We start from the raw sequence: 26185 nt of genomic DNA, 5'->3' as shown, positions 1-26185 counted from the left end.
CCAGCCTGATTTTTACCATACAATGTAAGCCCCTGAAGATTATACAGATTAGTAAGACACCCGTAGAGAAGCCTGTAGGATATTAGATTTTTCAGCAACAGCAAAGTGTGCACAACAATTACTACTTTAAAAAAAAAAAGAGCTGAAGTAAAAAGAGTCTGATTTCTGCTGGATAAATCCTATGCCGGTGCCTCAATGCCAGTCCAGAATGTATTCAGCAGAGACCAGAGGATACTTCAACAGGCGTCTACATACCCATGGCTGCTTTCTTTATATATAAAAAAAAAAAAAAAAAAAAAAAAGCGCCACAACTGTTCACAGTAACGTGGTACGAGTATATCTCTGCCCCCCATACGAATGGCCAGTTATCACAGATTTAAAGATTTGGATTTTTAACAGAATTCATGCCGACAGGCCCTCCTCTTCATAAAACCAATACTGACCAGGCAAAGAAAAATAATAAAACTTCTCTGTACATTTTACATTGACTGTAATTTGGCATATAGAATTAGGGCTCATTCAGACAGTCCTAGTGTGGGAGCATTACCTAGAGTCCATATTGCAAGTGCAACTCCAAACCCAACTGAGGGCCGTTGTGACCCAAACTTACAGCCTCATAGGGATCCAGGATGCCCCAGGTTCAGCTCATTAGTCAGGCCGGAATTTGCAGCTGTAATACAGATGCCAAAATGTGTCCACGTTACGCCCCTGTGAAGAGGCCTTATGCATCCTCCATGGATTAATCCCAGTACCCAGATTTAAGACACACACACAATATTAAGAGCCTTTCTATCTTACCTGATGGCTAATTGGGCAAACAGCGTCTTTGGTTGATTTATGGAATTAAAATGGGAATGCTTAGTTCCACTGACTTGATAAGTACAGGCACAATGTAACTGGGTTGACTGGTGCCCATTTAGTTTTTGGGTACAGAACTATATGCAGTGGCCTTTATCTACCATTATTAGACATTGTTACTTCCTTGCTACTCTGCTATCAAACACAAAAGGAAAACACATTCTCAAAATTTCATTGTCTTGGAAAAAAATAAATAAATTTGTATGGTAGGAACCACAATCAATGAGAACAGTTGTGCAGCCGTGGATTTCATACAACGTGGGGATGGAATATTTCTCCAAGACTGAGATGAGTGAAAGTGGATGAGTTGGATCTTTGTGAATACATAATGCACAAGACAACAGGGCAGCTTCATTCCCTAAAACCTCTTCTCATATTGTGCCGTCACGGTAAAAGAATTAAACAGCTTAAACAGGAACTGAAGGGAAGAGTTTGCCGCTATTTTTCACTCAATCAGTTTCTTGGCTTTTATGTTGGCTTCATCAATGCGATCTTTATTAACAATCACCTAAAGAAGACAAAAACATAGAAGAAAAAAAAAATCTAAATTGATATTTCCTTTCACCTTACCTGCAGAACGATTATTGCATACTGAAAATGTCTTAACTTCTTAATATACTTTGCGTTTCAAGATCTCTTCTTGTTGGCATTGAATGGAGACATTCACATCCACAGGTTAAAAAACCCCTAATGGGGTGTTGAGACATGGCAGATATGCTGCGGAATTGCATGTAGAAAAGCCACAGTACTAGCAAAGTGGGTGAGATTTTAGCAAATCTCATCAACAGAGTAAATGGACCTGCGGTGCTGTGGATTTCACCCCTTGCAAAGCACAGGGTGATATATTGTATTTCCAGCACCATAAGATGCACCTGACAATAAGGCCCCTTTCAGATGAGCAAGTTCCACCCTCCGGACTCGCAGTGCGAGTATACAGCAGCTCCCAACCTGCCTCCCAGCACTGCTGGGGGTCACATAGCATCATAAATCAATATAATGCTATGTAACCCTTAGAGGTCTGGAATGTACAATATAACACTGACATAATGCTGTCAGTGTTAGAGGTCTGGAATGTATTGGATAACACTGACAGCATTATGTCAGTGTTATACAGTACATTCCAGACCTCTAAGGGTTACATAGGGATGAGCAAACTTCATATTTTGAAGTTCGTGTTTGGGTTGTGGTATATGCTGAACTGCATTATGGACTCAGTTACCACATACCACAACCCGAACTTACAAAATATAAAGTTTGCTCATCCCTAGTTACATAGCATCATAAATTAATAACGCTATGCGGACAGTCAGTACTGGGGAGGTAAGAACAGGTGCTGTCGCTGACACACTGAGTCCAATGCGTGAAACTCTCATAAAAGGGACCCAAGACACACCGAGGTTTTTAGGGTTGGAAAATCAATTAAAAAAAAATAATTTCATCAGACCCCATTCCTCATCCAACCTCAAGGACTCCTGTCCGGGCAGTGTTTACCTGGCTGCAGCAGCGATGTCATGTCGACAACATGGGACAACTGCAGCCAATCAATGGCCTCTTTGGTTGTGACAGTCATGTTGTGGACATGATGTCACCGCTGCAGCCAATTAAGCAGAGTGGCAGCATGGGAGCTGTCAGGCAAGTAACAATCTATTCTCTATTGCAGGTGGATTACACGCGTTGTTAACTTTCCTCCTAAAACCGGACAACTCCTTTAATACCAGCCTAGACTGGACTCACCTTGTCGTTAATCCGGTCAATCATTTTGTTCTGGCTGTCAATTTCGTTGCCCATGTCTAAAGCCATGTGCTTCAAGTTTCCTAGCATATTGCCAACCTGCTGCAGATTTTCATCCATCTCATCCTCCCGGGCATCATTGGTAACCCTAGAAGAAACCACAAGATTATTAATTGAGGAACAAAAGCACACGTTAAACAAAGTCCCAATTTCTGCCTACATAACGTCCCTTCCACTAGGTGGCATCTTTCAAAATGCAAGAATCATATTAGGTGAACTTTATATAGTTTTTACACATGTTTAAAGGGGTTCTCTCACCACAGACAACCCATATGGCAGCTACTGAAACAATAAGCAGGTGACAGCATCCAGCTAGCCAACTGCCATGCAACTGGGAAATGTGGCATTACATAGTGTCTATTAATGATAGCAACAACCAGCAGTGAATAGAAGCTTCTCTGTTTCCACAACTACTATGTCCATCGACCCCTGGCCAACACTTACTGCGGTTATTCCCATCTTTGCCATTATTGGACAACCCCTTTAATATGGCATAAGGGTCTTTAACAGTGAACCCATCATGCCGTCTCCTTGAGCAGTGACTACAGTACTGTGATAATTACCTCTTTATGTATCCGCCGCTCTGTCCGACTCCGCTCTGCTGCTGTCCATTCATCTGCTGGGGCTGCCTGGAGACCACATCTGCTGAGCCTGAATCTTTGTCCCCCCATGTCGTCTTATACGCTTCTCTAGTTTCAAAATTCTTTCCCCTGTTAATAGAAATCAAGAATATTAGTACAGTCTGCACAATCCATTGCTAAATGGCCACTTACACATCACTATTCACAACGATTACTGCTCGATGTATACTGAGGACTCAAAAAAAATGTTTTATTTTTTTTTACTCCATCCTTTTCTCTTCCGTTCACTTGGGGGAAGGGGGGGGGGCCTAGAACAGAGTGAACCCACAATGAGCAGGCCAGAGGCAAAACCAAACTAGCCAACAAATGATCAAAAGGATGGGAGATGTCCCCCAATAAATCAAAGAGAAATGGATTTTATGATAAGTAACTAAAAAACATTTTTTCTCATCCATGTCATTGTGAGGACATAGACAGACCATAGAGAGTGTTCCAAAGCAGTCCCTAAGGTGGGGAAAAAAGTACTCTGAACATTCAAGTAACGTTAGGAGGCCACCACCTGCTGAACCTTGCATCCCATCGCTGCATCAGCGTGTGGACCCAATTGAGCAAAATAAAGGTGTATAAAGACGACCAAGTACCAGCCTTACACTGCAGATGCTTGGTGACGCCCCTACAAGAGGCCCCTCCAGAACTTATTGGTCTTCCAAAAAGGAGTAGGCTCCTTATCCTTAGAGTGATAGGCCTCAGAGATTGTAAGACATATCCAACGAGAGATGATCGATTTTGAAGCCGCCAGACTCCGACTAGGACCATTCGGAATAATGAAGAGAGAATCCGACCTCAGAAAAGAGGATGGTAAAGAAATTAATGTGTATTGCCCGATCTACTTTCAGAATATGGAGGGCCCGAGTTGGAGCTGGACAAAACAAGGGCAAGACATATGCTCATTAAGATGACAGGCCAACAAGAACTTCAGCAAGAAGATGGGGACTGGGTGGAATAATATTGTCCCAGGGAAGCAGCGAGAAGGGGGATTTACATGACAAAGCTGTCCATTCCAAAACTCTGTGGATAGAAGTGACTGACTAAGAAAGCTACCTTGAAAGAAAAAGCATAAGGAAAGATCCTGTAAGGGTTCAAATGGTGACCTCGGCAGTATGTCAAGGAGGCGGTTGATGTCCCAAGGTGGCAACAAGTAGAGGTAAAAGGGGTACCGCATTGCCCATGTCCTGAAGAAAAATGTGGACTGCCCGATTGAAAGGGCACTAGAGGGCGCTAAAAGAGGACAGATAATGCTGAAACCTTCCCCTTAGAGAACAGAGGCCAAGCCCAGATCCACCTGCAGGAAAAAGGATTGCATGGGTAAAAGGAATGATCATGATCTGGATGATAGATTCGGAGAATGGTGGCTTCCACAGCCATACTGTTAAACGCAGTGAATGTAAATTTTGGCCGATGTAAAGCCTGTATTACACCTGCTGAAGATGATTGCTAACAAGTGTCGCTGTCATCCTGCTGACAGAGAATGAAGGTAATAGGTCAGTTTTACCACATAGAGAACACAAAAACTAAACCCATAAAACTGGCAGAACTTTAATTCTATCCTATCTTTTCTAACTTCCCACTACATTGTATGCAACATTAAACAGTGCGATTTATTAAGAAAGCACTACTTGTCCTGTAAAAGTAAGCGCTAGTATGGGAAGTGAACGATAAAAAAAAACGAATATGCAAAAATGGAAAATCATCCAGTCAGGAAGGGGTTAAGAGTGTCGGAGACCTGACAAATGATGAGGTATGCGTGTCTACAGTGTGCGAGGTGTTCCTGTCCTGTGCACGCCCTAAAACAAATAACAGGTGTTTATGCAGTACCGATGAATGCACGGATCTGATGCACAGGTAAAGGAGACCGATGGCGGATCTCGTTGTGATGAGCACCAGCACTGATTCTTTATCTCCAGCGGCCTCCAAAATACTTGCAGCAGAAGCCACACAGGACGACACATACATGCATACACACAGTATCACAGGGCTGGAGGAGGAACATGCAGCATAATATCCAGACAATGTCAGACTACAACATCTGATCACCGACCTGAGCTGGAGCCTCAGCTTCCTAAGGAATCTTCATGTTAGTAGGCAAAGGAGAGACGAGAAAACAAGAGACTAATAAACAATGGTGGCAGGGCGCGCTTTGTTAGTAAGAAGGCAAACCAGTAACAACTGCGAGGGAAGGATTTACAGTGAAGCCTCCACTTATGACGCTGGGAAATTGCAGAACTAGTAATTTCCTAATGTAACGTTATTTTTGGAATCATTACAACCCGTCCTAATTCGGGACACAGCCCAATTTTATTTTTTTATTTTTCCTCTGCACCTTTCAAGAGCCATAATCTTTGTTCATTCTTCATTGACAGCCGTACGAGCGCTTGTTTTTGGTGGGACAAGCTGTATTTTTTAATGGCACTGTTTACTTTACCATAACTTTTATTGGAAAACGGGAAAAAAATGATTTGTACAGTAAAATTGGGGGGGGGGGGGGCCAAGGCAATTCCATCAAGGTTTTTTTTTTTTTTTACAATGTTCACTGTACCCTAAAGATAACATAATGACCGTCGATGTGGGTCAGTGCGATTATGGCAATACCAAAATTATATAGTTATTATGTTTCGTTACTTGAAAAAATAAAAATTAAATCTGAAAAATAAATAAAAAATAAATAAAAAATACATTGTAGGAGGGCTTGATTTCTGTGGAACGAACTGTAGTCTTTACTGGTACCATTTTTGGGGTACATACAACTTTTTGATCACTTTTTAGTCAAAATTTTGGTCGAACAAAAAGACAAAAAAATGGCAAATTACACATTTTCTTTTTTTCTTTCAGCGTACACCGTGCAGGGAAAATATTTTTATATTTTAATAATTCAGACATTCCGAGGCAGCAATGCCTTTTTTTTACAGTTTATTTTCATATGTAAAATTGGAAAATGGGGCGATTTGAATTTTTATTACTTGTATTTATTTGATTTTTTTAACTGTCATTTTTAGTCCCCTCAGGGGACTTTAACATGGATTCTTTCAATCGTTTGTCCCACAGAAGCAATAGAATACTTCTGCGGTCTATGGGATTCTGACACTCAGACATGATAGCCCTTGGAACTTTCCCAAGGCCCCAGGCTGTTACGGCAACCGATTCGAGCCCCACAATTTCCCTGTGGGGGGCTCTGATCAGAAAGCAGAGGGAGACCCCTTGTTTTTGCCTAACCTCACAGATGCTGCGATCACTATCGACCACAATATACAAAGGCTTAAATAACTGCAATCAGCATCATTGGAAAGGAAGCATTTATAGTAATACAATAAAATTAGGAAATTTGTATTTATGCAATCCCAATATAAAATGATTAAAAGAGTTTTCTAAGATCTTCTTACTGATGATCTATCCTCTGGATACGTCATCATGGGTTCCGACACCCAGGACCCCTGCCGATTAGCCGTTTGAGAAGAGCGCTGATGCTTCCTCAACCAGCTGATCGGCGGGGGACCAGGGTGTCGAACCCCCACCAATGAGATACTGATGACCTATCCAGCAAAAAGATCTTGGAAAACCCCTTTAACATATTCAGGTGAGGGCTTCACTTTACACATTAAATATTGTTACCTATAGTAAAAGGATGACATGGGACGCATTCACATGCATCAGATACTAGATGAAATCTACAACGCTCATACAATAGATAGACCATTTCAGAAGTCCCAAATCCAGCTGGGCCCTGGGGCCATATCATCACGTTCAGAGGATTTAGTGTGTGCTGTATGGCAGGCTGCAGGCGATGGATTAAAAGGGCCAGAACCCACCTCTTTCCTGGGCAGACACAAAGACCACAGCACTTGTTCAGTTCTGTCAGGTTCTTCTCTGCCTCGCGCATGTCTTTGTTGATCTGGTCCAGTCCTTCTTCAACACGTTTTAGTTGTTCTGAAAAATTAATCGTGGATCATATAGAAGAGTCGACTGATTCCTATATGGACAAGTCTTACCAGTGTATTCTGTTATATTTCTAACTTCTTCCAGTACTTTCCTAAACAACTGTATTAAGAATGGAAAAAGTCCACAAAATACAAAATTTAAGGAACTGTCTGGGCAGAGGATTTTTTGTTGTACCGGGACCGCCACCATTCACACCAGTCCGTGTCCCTAATGGGATTCAAAATCTAAGGCTCCATTCACATGAGAGTGAGATTTTTCAATCATTTTTACATCCATTTTCTGGCCTGTCTGTCCTTACATGGAGCATTAGTCATGTATTAATGCAGATAACAGTCCAAGATCATGATGACCGGTTTCCTTTAATCCATCAGTAGGCTTTTAAGACTGTGGGGGAAACCCAGAAGAACTTGCAAATATATTAAATAAGGGCCAGCAACCTGATACATATAGAAAAGTGGATGGCAGGCTTGCTTATGGGTGTGGATAGCATTACATTTTTAAATAAAATCTATTGGCTATTTTTTTTATTTATTTTTTAGGAGCCGGTCATTGGCCCCAATTTAATATCTGGACCTGCCACCACTAAATGCAGGCAACAAGTTATAGAGCAGGAGGAGCAGCTGATGTATAGTTTTCTAGGAAATGACTCTCTGCTATTTAAATCTCTGCTATTTTTTTACTTCAGCTGTACACAGGGGAGGTGTTATCAGATCTCTGTAAGTGTGTATACAGAGATAGCGGGCAGGCACTGATAGATGTACACGGGGAGGTGTTATCAGTGATTGATAGCATTCTCTGTGTATGTGTGTATACAGAGATAGCGGTCAGTCACTGGAAGATGTACACGGGGGAAGTGTTATCAGTGATTGATAGCATTCTCTGTGTAATGTGTATATACAGAAATAGCGGTCAGTCACTGAGAACACCTCCCCAAAGAACAATAAAGTCAGAAATAGACGAGACAAATGTATATATTACACGTTCTACTGAACCTTTTCCCACAAAAATCTACATCTGCTCAATTCCTCCTGCTCTATAACATGCCACCTGGAGATTGCACTACATTTCGCGGGGACCGGTCTGCTCTGAATATGTTCTAAATGCACCGGCTATTTGGGTGATAAACTTGCTGCAAGGGATGGACACAGTGCTGACATCATGAGCAGGGGGGAGTGTCTCAGACTACTGACAGTCTGTATCGGGTAGTATGACAAGCTGCCGGCCATTTAACGTGAATGCAGAGGGGACCTGGAATCTGCTAATCCACAGTAGAAGGATGCAACAACAAAAAAAAAAAAAAAAGAAGGACACCTGAACTCTGCTTTACCTGTCATTTTTATCCAGACTTGGAGACTCGCTTACATGCCATCAAGCAAATGTTAACAGTGTGTATTCTGCTTTATAGTTTTACATACAAAATGTGAGGACATTGCTCATTTATAGCTACAGATACACCAGGCGTCTGGTACCTGTGAGTCAACCCGTTAAATGTAAAAAATGTATTGGGAACTGAAACTCACCGCCTTGTTCATCCAGCATAGTCAGTGTTTTCACTCCTGCATCTTGACTCTAGGACAGAGATGATGTGATGAACATGTAAGAGCACAGGACATGACTGGTGACCACACAAGGATTATACCCATTGCACATACATGCCTAGAAATGATCTTATTAAAGGGCTTGTCCCTGGATTTAATCTCCTGTTCTTTCCACTGGATAGGAAATAAGTGTCTGACTAGTGAGGGTCCCACTACTGGGAGCCCATCTAAGAGGTCCTGTATCCCCTTATATGAAGGTTTGACGCCCACCGATCTGATATTCATGACTTATACTAAAAATAGGGCATCAATGTATCAAGGCCTAAAAAACTAATTTGCTATGGAAACCCTCAAAACATACAACGTGTATTCTGACTATAAGTTGACGTGAGGGTGGACATACCATATGTGCAGCATGCACAGGGTTCCAGCAAATGCAGCTTCCTACTATCTACACTTCTCAACAGTGAAACTGCAGCAACAAGAACGAAAAGTAATGGAAATCTCAGGATCGATAGACACGTTAATGATGTCCAAATGACAAAACAATGGAAGCCAAATATTCAAAACATCTAGATTTATTCAGTATGGAGTACGAGCGCCAGCTTCAGAAATACATGCACTTACATGCCTTGGCATGCTATCCATGGTTGTCTGAGAAATGTTCTGCCATGCTGAATACACTTGGGCACGAAAATCACCAAGATCTGCTGCTGGCAGCTACTTTTGCCATGACGTCTCAGATGTGCTCGATGAGAGACAAGTTTGGAGATTCTTCATGCCATGGTAGTACGTTTAGGCCACTGAGGCTGCTCACAGTAGCACAAGCAACATGCAGCCTGGTGTCGTCCTGTTGAAAACCGGCTCCTGCCCGGTACCCGTTGTTCCGTGACCAAATCAATGTAAGGGCTCATGCACACGAATGTATTTTCTTTCCGTTTTTTTTTTTTTTTTTTTTTTCGGACTGTATGCGGAACCATTCACTTCAATGGGTCCGCATTAACAACGGAAGGTACTCCGTGTGCATTCAGTTCCGCAAAAAGTAGTGCATGTCCTATGCTTGTCCGCAAATCACAGTCCGAGGCCCCATTCAAGTCAATGGGTCCGCAAAAAATATGGAACACATCCGTATGATATCCGTATTTTGCGGATCCATACTGTAGAAATGCTATGCCCAGCCCATATTGCTCATGTGTTTGGTGATTAATAAGTTACTGTTTTCGATCCACAAAAAACAGATCGCATACGGACACCATACGGATATGTTTTGTGGAATAAGGGAACAGAGGAGGACTTAAATCAAAGAGAAAAAAAAAAACTCAGATACAGAACGAATCCGTGAAAAATGGACCGCAAGACAACAACGGTCGTGTGCATGAGCCCTAATGCTGAGCTGTTAGTGAACCTGAAAAGACTAGAGATTCGGCTGTTGTACATTATACCACCCCACACCATAATCCTGGGAGTAGGCTGGTGTCACGTTCCCTTGTGGAGGCCTCTTCATGGCTTTGCCCACGTGGTCTCCAGAACAAATCTCCAGCAATCACTGCATCCAAGACAAAAGCGAGACTCATCACTGATGAGGATAGACCTCCATTGCCTTTTAGCTGTGCACCATGATAGCCTTTAGAGCGGTGGTGTGAGGTGAATGGAACACCTGGAGCTGGATGTCCGCTCCTAGTCTAATTTGCAGACACCTTCTGCTGGTTTGTGTAGACACTGTTTGCCGCCCTAGGCTTGGGATGTGGCGTTCGATTCCACTTGCAGCACAGAATGGATCACTATGGACCATTCTTCTTCTAACCAGACGATCCATTCGTGCAGAGGTTCGCTCTGTGCAACTCTTGCTGTCATTCCAGTTTGTCGTCTTTCTCCCAACCACCAGGGTACACAGCGTTGATCAGTGCTGACATCTCGACCTAGGCGTGAACAATCTGCCGGAGTGATAAACCAAGGTCTCTCAGTTTAAGGATTCTGTCCCTCTCAGTTAGTGAAAAGTGGTGATAACTGGCACATTGACTAACAGGAGGCATCACACCATCCCACAACTTGGTCTAATTTTTGAGGTTTCATGTGGCTAAAAACAAACAAACAAACTTTGCTTTCTGGCTTTTATGTCCCTCCCACATGCCACCGATTGGAGCTAGGTGCTTAAAAATGTGACCATCTTCAGATTTTAGTGACACCTGGTACTTCTTCGATCTGCATAACCTTACGGCTTGTACTTCTTGATGTTGCAATTTGATATCTCACATTTACTTATATGGTGGATCATATACCCAGTATAAAACATTACAGCAATGTTACTGAAGACTTAACTGTTTTATTAGACCTCAAATTAATCCTCTTACCTGCTCTACAAGGGTCAGCATCCGGCGCGTGCTCTCTAGAGACTGGGAAAAGAGAATAAAATACATCATAGATGAAACACCACATACTTAAAAGAGGATCTGTCAGCTGCCCAGACTTGTATGTTTTAATAAATACTTGACTATGCTGGAGCGAGCAGAGCAACTTTTCTTACAACACTATATTGTGTTGCTCCTCTGTTACACCTCCTAGAAACAAATCGACCCTTTGTGAATTGGGCTGTGTCAGCGCTAAGCTAGGTGTCAGACCGTGAGCCCTATAATTTAAAAAAGTGTTGTTGAGCCCCTAACCTTAAAGGACATCCGTCAGCAGGTTTGTCCCTATGACACTGGCTGACCTGTTACATGTGCACTTGGCAGCTGAAGACATCTGTGTTGGTCCCATGTTCATATGTGCCTGCATTGCTGAGAAAAATGATGTTTTAATATATGCAAATGAGCCTCTAGGAGCAACGGGGGTGTTGCCATTACTCCTAGAGGCTCAACTCTCTGCAACTGCTGCGCCCTCTGCACTTTGACAGGACCAGACAGTGTAAAGGTCATCACACCTGGTCCTGTCAAAGTGCAGAGGGCGCGGCAGATGGAGAGATTAGAGCCTCTAGGTGTAATGACAACGCCCCCGTTGCTCCTAGAGGCTCATTTGCATATATTAAAACCTCATTTTTCTCAGCAGTGCGGGCACATATGAACATAGGACCAACACAGATGCCTTCAGCTGCTAAGCGCACATGTAACAGGTCAGCCAGTGTCATAGGTACAGATCTGCTGACAGATGGCCTTTAACCTCTTCAGGTAGCAGTACATTTTCACTCTTGAGTTTTGTACTTGAGACTGACTATAAAGCAGTCCTTCACATGTCCAGAACACTCCTAAAACTACTGATCCTAGGTTCCGATCCCTCCCCCAATTGTAATCCACGGGCTGTCCGCTTACAGCAAAGACATGCTGGGTCCAATACAGGTAAATGATGGCCTACATATTGGAAATGTATAGTCTACAGACAGGAGATGGCTCACCTCATCAGTGACCTGATTTGCTTGGAGCTGGATGCCTTCTATGTTCATATCATCCTCCATGGTGGCTTACGTGGATAATTCAAGCTGGCTTAAATCAGAATGCTGTCAAAAGAAGAAGAAGAAGAAATGAAGTTTTAGCAAAAGCCAATTCTAGCCAATTCCCATTACTATGAGCCATGCCTTCTTGTATCAGCTGTGAAATTGTAATGATCTCCAACCTCTGGTCACAGCAGAACTGAATGTTGTGTACAGAGAATGGCGTAACCGGGCGGTTAAATCAAGCAATGGTGTCGTAGGAGGAACTTCTGGAGAAGCCGAAAGTGCAACCTTCAAACCTTTCTGCTGCAGGACAATCTATACACGGCCCGGGGTCTGTATACATCAAACTAGGGGCTCTCCAGGGAGCGCACTAGGGGTTGTGCCAAGTTTAGACTTTCTCCTCTATTTACAAACAAGGGGTAACTAACTGATCTGTGGGGGTCTGACTATTGGGTTCCCTGAGAACACAGGTTCCATGTCCCTAATGTGATGGAGCGGCGGGTCAAGCACGCGCCCTGCCGTTCCATTCATTCGCTATAGGACTGCTGGGAAAAGCCAAGCAAAGTACTCTGCTATCTGCGAGAACGAACGGAGCGGCAGGGCGCATTCTTCACCTCTGCTCCATCAGATTAGGGACAACGGGACCCCCATTCTCAGGATCCGAGGTGTCCCAGTGGTCAGACCCCCCACCGTTGAGTTAATTATCCCCCTACCCTACGCGCGGGTGCAATGTGATTTAATGCGTTTTTCACACGCGTGATAATTAAAAAAAAAAAAATAAAAAAAAAAAAATAAAAAAAAAAAAAAAAAAAAAAAAAAAGGGGAATGTTTACAAACAACATCTCTTAGCAACCATCAGTGAAAAACACATCACATCCGCACTTGCTTGGGGGATGGGGGAGATAGCTTTTTCTCCAGACATCTGACATAAGACTGTAGCTGGGAGACCCTCATACGCATTAGATGGTAGGTGGTCCTGCTGGACTGACATCAATGTGATGCGCATGTGTATAGTGGTATATGGTCCTTCTTGGAGTAAAGTGTTGTATTTGGAGAACCAGCTACTAAACGATCAGGATCTGCTGCCACGTGTCACACTGACCACGGGCAGCTTCAAGGCTCCTTTAAATGTGCAACGACTTATAACAAGATCAGATAAAGAACGGAAGCAGAAGAGGATGTGTGACCCTATGTGACAAACCAGAACCTCTACATAAGGGGTCAACCCACAAGAATCTATTAAAAAGGAGCTATCAGAGTTTTTTATATTGACGAGAAAAAAAATATATATCTAAAAAAAAAAAAAAAAGCTAATTACAAGTCAGCCTGGGAGATACTTGAAGAGCTGCTGCCCTCCCATAGGGTGGGAAGAAAGAGTCCTAAGTGAGTGAGTGAAAAAAAAAAAAAAGTTAAATCTATTGGATAACCTCCTTTAACAAGCACCAATGTTTTGTTTCTTAAAGGGATACAAACCATACAGAAGAATAAACCGCCATATCTGTAGCAACTTGTACAATAAATTGTGGTAGAAGTCATGTCCACCCAAAAGCTGAGGGACGAATATTAATCATTATTCTGAACCCAAACTAAGGGAACAGCGTACCACACTGCAATGTGCTCCCATCTCCGGGAGGATGAACCAAAGATCCCCTGCAGGAAAGCTAGCAGGTAGACCGCCGCAAGCTACAGCTTAAACGCCCCGGTAGACGGCAAGCTACAGCAGCACAGTTAGTAATATTACCACTAAGGGTTTATGCACACAAACATATTTTTTGTCTGTGTCCATTCTGTTTGCCCATATGCAGAACCATTCACATCAATGGGGCCGCAAAAAACAAAGAAAAAAAGAAGGATGGGAATGACTCTGTGCACGTTCCGTGAAAAAATAAAAACATGACCTTTTATTGTCCGCATTACGGATAAAGATGGGCCGGCTGTTCCATCCCGCACACGGCTCTTCGCAGACTGCAAACCCACGGTGGTGTGCATGTACCCTAGGGTCAGTCATACATGCAGTAGCTCTACTAATGAGGTGACAACTTACATCCTGACATCCGAAAAGTGATGGCATTAGCAAAGGCTGTTTGCTCATCATGGAAGAATGCAAATTTCCCATTACTCTTCAGCCTTTTGTAAGTCACCACCGGAAACTCTCTGAACACCACAATTCAGGCAGCGCCTGAGAAGAGAGTCCCAGGTCTGCAGCTTTACACAGTCAGGGGGACTCTACAGCGAATGTCATGTCTGTACTATATAAACAGCAGGACCTGGCCTCTATGAACAATAGGAGCCGACTCCCAGCACCTCCGCCAATCGGCAGTATAAAGAGACCACGGCGCTGCATGAGCACTTAGGTCTCTTCCTAGGTTGGTGACATCACGTTCACCGGTCACATGGTCTATGAGCAGCTCAGTCCCATTCAAGTGAATAGGTCTGAGCTGCAATACTAAACACAGCCACTACACAATGGATGGCGCTGTGCTCCCTGGAGTTTCGGTGAGCGCCATTGGCTTCTGGTAGTCAAACCCTCTCCAAGGATAGGCCATCAATATGAAATTCCGGGAGAACCCCTTTAAAGGGAACCTGTCACCGGGATTTTTTGTATAGAGCTGAGGACATGGGTTGGTAGATGGCCGCTAGCACATCCGCAATACCCAGTCCCCATAGCTCTGTGTGCTTTTATTGTGTAAAAAAAACGATTTGATAAATATGCAAATTAACCTGAGATGAGTCCTGTACGTGAGAGGTGTCAGGGACAGGACTCATCTCAGGGTAATTTGCATATGTATCAAATCGTTTTTTTTACACAATAAAAGCACACAGAGCTATGGGGACTGGGTATTGCGGATGTGCTAGCGGCCATCTAGCAACCCATGTCCTCAGCTCTATACACAAAATCCCGGTGACAGGTTCCCTTTAAGTAGACGGCACAATCTGCCACTATGATGTTACCATCAGAAGCCAAGGTTCCTCAGGGGCAGCTATGTGACCTGAGAGTGTAAAGGGCAGGGGGGGGGGGATGGGACATTGGTTGCTAACCCCAAGTGAGGAGGGCACAGAGGCTGGCAAAAACAGGATCTTTATTCAGCTGTGATACTTGCTGGTTACAAGTGGCACACACCCAGTTGTCATGTATGCATGCATGTCTAGTAGGAATAACAGAGGATTGGTATAACACCGTCATAAGAAAAGGTGCTTGTTATGGTTATATTTTAGGAGAGGAGATGACAGGTCATGTACTGTCAGAAAATGACTTCATATTTACACCAGGTTCTTATCACACCCGTTCTGTATGCGATTATCCACATTACACATTTTGGACCAGAGCCTGGTCACTCAACTATTCCTACAACTTCCACTGACGTGACTAGTGACAGTCGCACATGTGCGGTCACTGCTCCATACACAGAGTCCATGGGTTGGGGCTAGGAGGCGAGATCCGCACATGTCAGACATTTATGGCACACCCCCGACTTGGGCTAGGCGCACACTTGTGCCGTAATTCCGGTATTCTGCTCGGCATAGGAACAGAATAACCGAAAGCAGCATATGCTGGACACCGCCGGCGCCCGACAGATCCCATCGGTGGCCCTGTGTGAATAACGGCATCAAGCTGGGCAAAATACTGCTGCAGCCTGCACATATCAGTATTTTGTCCTTTTTTTTGCTGGCATCTGGACTAACAAAACTAAAATTAAAGGGAGTATCCCACAAAACGCATTTATCACAATATCGAATCATTCAGGGAGGGTTCTAACAGCTAAATCAGTGATCCTGAGAATGGGGCCCCCTCTCTGAACGGAGCTGTAGTCAGGCCAGCGGTGGGCTGACATGAGCACTGCTTTATTCAGAGCAGGGAGACCCCCCCATGATCCGATATTTAGCGCCGATCCTCTGGAGAGGGGATAATACTTTTTGTGGAATAATCCCTTTAAATGCATGGTGCTATCCCTTTAACAGTCTGTGTGGCCCCTAACAACTCCCTGAGTGTCCAAAAAGGTGCACATTTGGTTTGGATGCAGAGCTCGTGTCCAGGACCTGCCAAGCAGAATATGTCACCTTTGCACCCACGAAGGGCGGAAACCAACAAAACTCCAAACCTAAAATATAGCAGAAAACAAGAAGTGACTACAGAGCGTAACGGACGTGAGGTATTCAACCAGAAAGGGGGAAATAGCGTCTTTAGTGCATAATAACAGTGATCAGCAGCAAACCAGAGTCAGTCCATATGGAACCCACTGACAGCACACTCCATGTAAAACAGACATAAAACACATAGAAATGCCCAGTACTACCGGATGTATAATGGAGCTATGAGAGGTCGGCGCTCTACAGGCCTGACACCCGGGCCAGATTCAGGGCCACCGCAGGGGTGCAGCCACACCAATATACAGAGGTGTATCCTAAAGCTCCAGGCGCTAAATGCAAGATATGGAACGGGGCTGCCACCTACCATAACATTTAGGCCACATGCACACGACTGTGAGAAAAAGTCATTTAAAAACAGGCACTGTCAGATTTTCATGGTCATTTTTCAGCCATTTGTGCATCTATTGTCTGTCTGTCTTGCATCCATTTTTCATGGCCGTTAAAACTGGAAGAATTTCATTTAAAGATCCCAACCCCTCAGTACACAATGCCCCCCATCTGTAATAATGCCCCCCCCCATAGTGACCCCCCCATCTGTAATAACGCCCCACATAGTGACCCCCCCATCTGTAATAATGCCCCCCCCCCATAGTGACCCCCCCATCTGTAATAATGCCCCCCCCCATAGTGACCCCCCCATCTGTAATAACGCCCCCCATAGTGACCCCCCCATCTGTAATAACGCCCCCCATAGTGACCCCCCCATCTGTAATAACGCCCCCCATAGTGACCCCCCATCTGTAATAACGCCCCCCCATAGTGACCCCCCATCTGTAATAACGCCCCCCATAGTGACCCCCCATCTGTAATAACGCCCCCCATAGTGACCCCCCATCTGTAATAACGCCCCCCATAGTGACCCTCCATCTGTAATAACGCCCCCCATAGTGACCCTCCATCTGTAATAACGCCCCCCATAGTGACCCCCCATCTGTAATAACGCCCCCCATAGTGACCCCCCATCTGTAATAACGCCCCCCATAGTGACCCCCCATCTGTAATAACGCCCCCCATAGTGACCCCCCATCTGTAATAACGCCCCCCATAGTGACCCCCCATCTGTAATAACGCCCCCCATAGTGACCCCCCATCTGTAATAACGCCCCCCATAGTGACCCCCCATCTGTAATAACGCCCCCCATAGTGACCCCCCATCTGTAATAACGCCCCCCCATAGTGACCCCCCCATCTGTAATAACGCCCCCCATAGTGACCCCCCCATCTGTAATAACGCCCCCCATAGTGACCCCCCATCTGTAATAACGCCCCCCATAGTGACCCCCCCATCTGTAATAACGCCCCCCATAGTGACCCCCCCATCTGTAATAACGCCCCCCATAGTGACCCCCCCATCTGTAACGCCCCCCATAGTGACCCCCCCATCTGTAACGCCCCCCATAGTGACCCCCCCATCTGTAACGCCCCCCATAGTGACCCCCCCATCTGTAATAACGCCCCCCATAGTGACCCCCCCATCTGTAATAACGCCCCCCATAGTGACCCCCCCATCTGTAATAACGCCCCCCATAGTGACCCCCCCATCTGTAATAACGCCCCCCATAGTGACCCCCCCATCTGTAATAACGCCCCCCATAGTGACCCCCCATCTGTAATAACGCCCCCCATAGTGACCCCCCATCTGTAATAACGCCCCCCATAGTGACCCCCCATCTGTAATAACGCCCCCCCATAGTGACCCCCCATCTGTAATAACGCCCCCCATAGTGACCCCCCATCTGTAATAACGCCCCCATAGTGACCCCCCATCTGTAATAACGCCCCCATAGTGACCCCCCATCTGTAATAACGCCCCCATAGTGACCCCCCATCTGTAATAACGCCCCCATAGTGACCCCCCATCTGTAATAACGCCCCCCATAGTGACCCCCCCCATCTGTAATAACGCCCCCCATAGTGACCCCCCCATCTGTAATAACGCCCCCATAGTGACCCCCCCCATCTGTAATAACGCCCCCATAGTGACCCCCCCATCTGTAATAACGCCCCCCCATAGTGGCCGCCCAGCTATAGTAACCCCCATCTGTAATAACGCCCCCCATCTGTAATAACGCCCCCATAGTGACCCCCCCATCTGTAATAACGCCCCCATAGTGACCCCCCCATCTGTAATAACGCCCCCCCATAGTGGCCGCCCAGCTATAGTAACCCCCATCTGTAATAACGTCCCCCATCTGTAATAACGCCCCCCATCTGTAATGTTTTGTTTTAGCAAAAAATATAAATAATAAGGCTACATGCACACAACTGTATGTGATTTGCAGATCCACACAAAAAAAAAAGCCATCCCTATGTCATCCATTGGTACAATGCCTAAAACGGACAAGAATAGGACATGTTCTATTTTTCTTTTGCGGGGCTACGGAAAAAGGAATATTTCCGTCTTTATTTTATACCACTTCCTCTTTTTAGCTGATTTTTTTTTCCTAAAACGGGAAACCCCTGGGAACTTTATATATAGTTGTGAAAGAGAGTAATTTTTATAGGGGCAGCGGCAGTTTAGTTACTAGGCCAAGGAGGAAGTGATGAGGACAGTAAATATCCAGCAGACTTCACTGGAAGAAAAAAAGCCATTTACAGCAGCCTGTATTCTGTGAAGGGACTACTTACAGAGGTCTCATTATGCCGACAGGTATCTAGATCTAGGACCTCCGCCGATCAGCTGTTTGAGAAGGCAGAGGCGCTCCTGTGAAGCACAGCGCCATCCATTGTATAGTGGTTGTGCTTGGTATTGCAGATCAGCCCCATTGACTTCAACGGGGCTGACCTGCGCCTAGGCCACGACATGATTGATGAATGTGTCTTCACTGGCCTAGGAAAAGCTGGAGCTTTTTCAGCTGATCGGCGGGGGGTCCCGAGTGTCGGATCCCCACCAATCAGATACTGATAACCTATCCAGAGTATTAAAATCTTGGAGAACCCCGTTAAAGGAGTTTTCCAGTACTTAGATACTGATGACCTGTCAATATCAGATCAGTGAGGTCTGACACCCAGCACCTCAGCTGGTCCGTTGTTTCAGGAAATTATACAGTGGACAGGAGAGTGTGACTACTGTGTGGCCCCCAGGGCCACCGTATTGCGGCTCATCTTCCCCGGTACAGAACCAACTAATTCCATCGGCATTGGCTACCAGAAACAACATTTTTTTTTTTTTTTTATATTAAAGGGGGTTTCCGACCAATCCAAGCCGGCTTTGCCGTTTCTCTGCCTCCCAGGATGTAGCCGTCACCAGCCTAAGTTTGCCAAACATCTGTTCTTCAGGGGTCCCTGAGGCGAGCGAGACCCCCTGCCACCTATCAGCCATTTACGGCCTGTCCAACAAAGGCCTAAAATGGCAAACTCCCATTAATGGGCACGACGGTCATACGAGGTGCATTTGTGGCAAAAATTCCTGCGACTAAAAACCAGTTTCGTACATGTCATTGGGGTTGTTTCTGCGGGACGGGCATGGATTTTTACAATACCTAAATACCTAACAGATGATTGAGACATTCTGCAAGAAACCCGCCACGTGTGAACACGCCCTCACTGGCGACACATTTGAGGAAATCTTTGCTTCAGCTGCACATACAGCGAAGGCGAATATTTCTGGTCTCACATGCTAATATTTGCTCATTAAACATGTTAAACGTTTGCTATGAAGCAGGAATCGTACACAGAGGATACCAGGAGCAGTCAGAAGTACAACTGGCTGCACCATTATAAACTACTACCAACTGCGCCCGCTGCAGTACCCCGGCACGGCCACTACACTGCGCTGTCTGCGTCTGGCACTGTACACTGCCTTAGTACCGCTGTCCCGGCTACCGGAGGGGGCGACGGTCCCTCACCGGTATGATGCTGATGACTATACTCAGGATAGTCCTGGTGCAGAGGTCGCACTATTTTTTTTTCCAGAAGAGTAAAAATACTCCTCTGAGCATTTTTGAGGAGTATTTTTAGCCGAGGAGGAGAATGAAATTTGCAGTAATTTAGATACATAATACGTAGGCTTACACTTGCTCACATCTGCATTGAAGGCTCCATTGCAGATTCTGTCACAAAGATCAGACAAAAAAAAAAAAGCCTTATCTGCAGCACTTTTGTCTGGTAAAAAGACAGGCCTACATGTTAGACCACCAAATCAGACCTCAGATGAGACACCCTTTAGACCTCCATGTCAGACCCCCCCCCCCCCCCCCAGTATCAGACTTTGAAAGACTTTGTCTTTTCCCGTCATCTGGGGAGCTGACGGGCTCCTTATCTCCGACCTCCTAAACGCTCATTATATATAGCTCATTTGTACTGATAATAATGTGGCTTAAAGGGGTTAAACAAACCCTATAATGACCTCCCATATAGATTATATACTTACCCCGCATTGGGGTTTTTTGCGGACCCATTGAAAGGAATGGTTCCGTATACGGTCCGCAAAATAAATGGGAACGGACACGGAATGAAAATACGTTCGTGGGCAAGAGGCCTAACTCTTTTTGACAGAATGGCTCAATATTTTTAATAAAGGCCAATTGAAAATATGATTTTTAGCCAAAAATGAGTAAAATGCAATCAAACAAAAATTGCCTCCGAAGGTGTACATAGCCTTTAACTTACCTCTCCTGTGGTCTCCCCTGCATTCTCAGCTCCTGGTCTCCTCTGGGTGCGCGCTGCACAGTCACCTGACCGCCTGCAGCATTAGGTCATAGTGAGCGCATTACGTCCTGGCGCTAAAGGCAGTCAGGAGAGTGCAGACCGGAGGAGAGGCGAGTACAGCGCTCACAGCACTTCTCTCCCCTGCCTCCTGCAGGGAGTGCTAACTAGTACTTTTTTTATAAGACGCACTGCCCTTTGGGCCCCCTTGGTTTAGGGGCCCAGTCACAACTGCAACCCCTATAGCTACCCCAGTGGGCCTCAGCACTTGCCTGTATATGCAGAGTGCTGATGGTAGCCCTGCCTCAGAAAACCCCTTTAAGAGAGTTTTTTTGTTCGTTTTTAAACGAGGCAGAATATATAAGAAGAAAAAAAAAAAAAGCCACACTCCACAGTCCCGCGCCGTCGCTGCCTCACATTTTGTAGTCCTGGCTTCACATGTCAGGAAGATCTGCTCAGTAAATCAATCGCGGAGTCGGGTCAGGACCAGTGACAAGTCAATAGAGAGGAGTAATGCTTATTTTTTTTCTTTTAACCCTTTGTGACCCCCTTTAACACCAGTCACTATTTCCTATATATTTACACAATCATATTTTAGGTTATCCGGTTGTTCAGCTGAAATTTCTAGGAAGGGACAGAAATAATTTGCCGGCTTAATTCTAGACTCCGAAAGCTAATACAACAGGGAAATACGAGCACCACAGTAAAAAAGAAGCAAGTGCAAGGTCTTTACGTGTAACTAAAGGTCTTAAAGGGGTTTTCCAAGATTTTAATACTGATGACCTATCCTCTGGACAGGTCATCAGTATCTGATAGGAGGGGGTCCGACACCTGGGCCCCCCGCGATCAGCTGTTTGAGAAGGCAGCGGTGCTCGCAGTAGAGCAGCAGTCAGTGACAACACGTTCATTGGTCACGTGGCCGAGGTGCAGCTCAGCCCCATGGAAGTGAACGGAGCTGAGCTGCAATACCACGCATCACCACTATACAATGTACGGCGCTGTGCTTGGTAAGCTGTGGTTGTCATGGGTCCTGGGTGCCGAACACCCACCGATCAGATACTGAGGATAGGTTATTAATATTAAACATCCGGAAAACCCCTTTTAAAAGGGTAACAGGAGGTTTTTTATTTTACTAAAGGGACAAGAGCCAAACACTGATCTCAGTGGTCTTGGAGCAGGAAAGTACATGTTTTATATTGCTCCTGGCACAAAAAAAAAAAAACCCTGACAACCGCTAACTACAGGTTCAAACTACACAGGTTATTTTTGTAGTCTGTTACCATGGAGACACACAGGTCCACATAGGAGCTGCAGATACAAAACTATAAGTTTATTTATTAAAACTTAAAAATGTGGCTTCAGTTTTATTCTAGAGTCATCAACTAAGGCCTAGTTCACACAAACGTTTTTTGTGCGAGTGAACGGGCCGTTTTTTTTGGGTTCCGTATACGGAACCATTCATTTCAATGGTTCCGCAAAAAAAACGGAATGTACTCTGTATGCATTCCGTTTCCATATTTCCGTTAAAAGATAGAACATGTCCTATTATTGCCCGCAAATCACGTTCCGTGGCTCTATTCAAGTCAACGGCTCCGCAAAAAAAAAAAATGGAACACATACGGCAATGCATCCGTATGTCTTCCGTATCCGTTCCGTTTTTGCTGAACCATCTATTGAAAAATTTATGCCCAGCCAAATTTTTTCTATGTAATTACTGTATACTGTATATGCCATACGGAAAAACGGAACAGGATCGGAAACAAAAACACTGAAAAAGCCATACACTTGTGTGAACTAGGCCTAAGGCTACTTTCACACTAGCGTTAATATTTTCCGGTATTGAGATCCGTCATAGGGTCGTTATAACGCTTCCGTTTCGTCCCTATTCATTGTCAATGGGGACAAAACGTAACTGAATAGAACGGAGCGCTCCAAACTGCATTCCGTTCCGTTCTCATACCGGAGAGCAAAATGCGATTTGCTTTCCATCCTTGGATGCATTGAAAATGGATCCGTCCTCCAGTGACTTTCACTGGAGTTCATGACGGATCCGTCTTGGGTATGTTATAGATAAAACAACCGGATCCGTTCATAACGGATGCAGACGGTTGCATTATCAGTAACGGAAGCGTTTTTGCTGAACCCTGCCGGATCCAGAAAAAAACGCCAGTGTGAAAGTAGACTTAAAAAAAAAAAAAAAGGTTTATATAGACAAAGTTCACCTTCACACATCTACTAAAATCTCACAGAGACATCAGAAAAGGACTCAGGGTGGGGCTGGTATAACTTTATTAGTCTAAAAAAAAATATAATATATATATATATATATATATCAGTGGACGACCCCTTTAAGAACCATCCTACTTTGTGCTCTCAGGATGCATTCAAAAAGCAACATTTTATTCTTCAGCGGGTTTGTGCGATTACGACGGTGCAGTAGGAGGCCTGAATGCAGCCACCGCTGAGGCTAGTGACGGGCCGGCAGGGTTGATGGTATGTCGCACTACCAATCCAGCGAGGACTGTAGGCAGAGGAGCTGGAACCAGAGCACCGTGAACAGATGAGGGTTTTTTTTGTTTTGTTTGTTTAACCCCTGCACGCTGTCCGGCAATATCAAAATGGGTTCCTGGTATCAGAGAACCCTAAGGAAGATCGGGGGGCTTTTGTTTGCACTGGGAATGCTCTGACAAACTCCATAGATGCAGCGGTCAATAATGACGAGAGCATCTAAGGAGCTCAATGGCCGAGAGAGAACAGATTGATAGCTGGTAACCCCTATTGATGGCACAGGCACATCTCCAGTACCGATGCAGTCTACTGTACGTACCAATACAACCTATATAGGGAAGGGGTTAATGCACGAGAAGCCGATCACCAGACACCCTCCATCATCTAAACTGATAATCGGGACAAACCCTTTACACTACCAGTGATGACATCATCGCACCAGAGTCCACTAAGCCTCCAGTAACATCGGGAGAATGGATTTTATCAGCTCAGACCTTCCTCTCGTGAGATCAAGGATTACAACAAGCACTGAATGGACTTCCCCCCCAAACCACAGAAGGAGATCGGTGGACCAACGAACACAGTTTTCTTAAAGGGGTTGTCTCATCTGAGACATTGGTGGCATATCGCTAGGATATGCCACCAAAGTCAGATATGGGTTCGGGTTCCAGAGGTGGGGTCTACAAACCAGGACCCCAGAAGTGAGCGAAGAGCTGCTGCACATGTGCCGCTGCCCTCCATTCCTTTCTGTGGGAGTCCCCGAAAATAGCCAAGCGCAAGTGGATGGAGCGGTTGTCGCACTTGTGCGGTGCGCTCTCTATTCATTTCTACGGGTCCTCTGGAAACGGCCGAGCGTGCTTACTCTGCATTTTTGTGGTGGGCTCGCCTTCACTTTCGGAGGCTGTTTTTAGCGATAGGTGGGATCTGCACCAATCTGACTCTGAAGGCATATCCTAGCGATAAGCCATGAAAATCCCAGATTTGCTGGTCATAACTACATACTAAGACACGTGGGCAGGGGATGGCATGGCGGAAACCAATCCTTTCCATATAGCCTATGGACTTCTTAGACAGGGGTCTCCCATGCAGGACCCCTCACACAGGGCGCCTCTCACTCCGGCAGCCGTGTCCCACCACATATTTCCCGGTTGGCCATTCCTTTGAAGGCTTCCAGGTAAAACAGGAAAAAAAAGGTGGATTTTTTTACCCACACCCCATCCAGTCTAAATTTTTGGACAACCCCTTTAACGACAGGATGATGACCATAGGCAATAACAGGCAGCAGAATTACGATTTCAGCTCTGGTCCATAATATGAGCCGTAACTGAGGATCGGTTTTGTATATACATTACTTTTTGTGTAGATTTTTAGATATATATTTCATTTTTTAATAAATCCAGATATCAGGGCAAAGCAGAAAGTAACCTGCCCACTGCACCCCCACCCCCTCCCAAGTATCAGGTGATGTGAAACTACAACTCCCAGCATGCACACTTGCATAGCTGTAATTCGAACTTCCACACAAGTGAATGGAGAATGCTGGGAGTTGTAGTTTCACAACAGCTGGAGGATGCTGATCCCTGGGGGGGTGACAACCCTGATGTGTGAGTCACATGTCGGTGCCATGTCACCAAACAGCTGTTGTCATGGTAACACTGAGTAATTTAGGGTGCAGCCACACCAGCCCAAGACCACAAGCCATTACACTGACTGTCAAGCTGCGCCTTGTAGTGCCACACAGCAGCTCCGTGTAAACAGGAAGCCTCCACAGCATGTGCGGGAATGCCGCGTTACCTTGTGTTCACCCGACAGGAATCCCGGACCGTCCGGTGCACAGCTCCGCGCCCCGCTCTCTCCACAGACCGATACGGTCACCGCCGGAAACCGGGAGGCAACTTCTACCAGACTTCTCCCGTCCGCCCGACGCCACGCCCACACTGTTACTTCTATCCAATGGGCGCTGAGCGCCCTCCCGCGGCAACCAATAGGAGCGAGGCCCTCCCCTCTTGGAGCGGCAGCTGAGGCGAGTAACAAGTGTGTGATGTGGAGGCGGCGTCTTCCTGAACACTCGGCCACTGTAGGAATGTCAATAGCCCCGTGCTGCCCCCTAGTGGGAAAAGTCCTCCCTGACACCCGCCCATCAGGAAGTGTAGCAGTCACACAGTGTTCATCCTGCTAATGTCATGTGCTGGAGAACGTCAGCATGCAGGATAAGTGGGGGTTTTCGATGACAAGGGGGAATGCAAGTAAAGAAAAATAAGTCACAGGCACACCAGTAAGCGCATGCGGATATTCTCCATTGATTTCAATGTTGAATCCGCATGGATAATTCAAACCACTTTTTTCTCTGCATGTGGTTTTAAAAAAGCTCGTCGCGGGAAAATGGAGTGTTCTGCCCACTCTTGAAGCAGATTCCGAATTCCTATTAAGGGTATGTTCACACATCATTTTTTTCGGCGCAGGTTTTATCATGGATTCGGTGCTGAAAACTACACTGAATGTGTGCTGAGAAAGCACCTCCCACTGTTTTCAATGGCCTAGGGATTTTGGCCATGTGGTATTCCACAACATGCCCAGATGGTACAGGCCCAGTCCTGGCGCAGTTACCGCACGGACACCTCAGAAAGTGGTGGCGGGATACAGTGGCGCTAAACCGAGAGCAGGTCCGTACCCTTTGAAACCGCAGCAGTTTCTGC

At 45.4% G+C, this 26185-nt stretch overlaps 1 protein-coding gene across 2 annotated transcripts; it reads right to left on the bottom strand.

The window, feature by feature from the left end:
- Positions 1–16: 16 nt before the first annotated feature.
- On the bottom strand, positions 17–25434 carry SNAP23 (synaptosome associated protein 23). 2 transcript variants are annotated; one of them, XM_040411320.1, is made up of 8 exons: positions 25284–25434; positions 12147–12248; positions 11113–11154; positions 8744–8792; positions 7094–7211; positions 3213–3359; positions 2593–2737; positions 17–1366 (listed from the first exon to the last, which is right to left on the bottom strand). In XM_040411320.1, exons 2-8 carry the CDS (start codon positions 12204–12206, stop codon positions 1304–1306), a joined length of 624 nt encoding a protein of 207 aa, XP_040267254.1. In that variant the 5' UTR covers positions 12207–12248; positions 25284–25434; the 3' UTR covers positions 17–1303. The 2 variants fall into 2 exon arrangements, with proteins under 2 accessions (XP_040267254.1, XP_040267255.1); XM_040411321.1 differs by having other exon boundaries at positions 1204–1366; positions 25295–25433.
- Between the last annotated feature and the right edge of the window lie 751 nt (positions 25435–26185).

This window comes from Bufo bufo, chromosome 11 (assembly GCF_905171765.1).
Source record: "Bufo bufo chromosome 11, aBufBuf1.1, whole genome shotgun sequence".
Classification (NCBI taxonomy): domain Eukaryota; kingdom Metazoa; phylum Chordata; class Amphibia; order Anura; family Bufonidae; genus Bufo; species Bufo bufo.
This window is presented reverse-complemented; position numbering and strand designations above follow the sequence as displayed.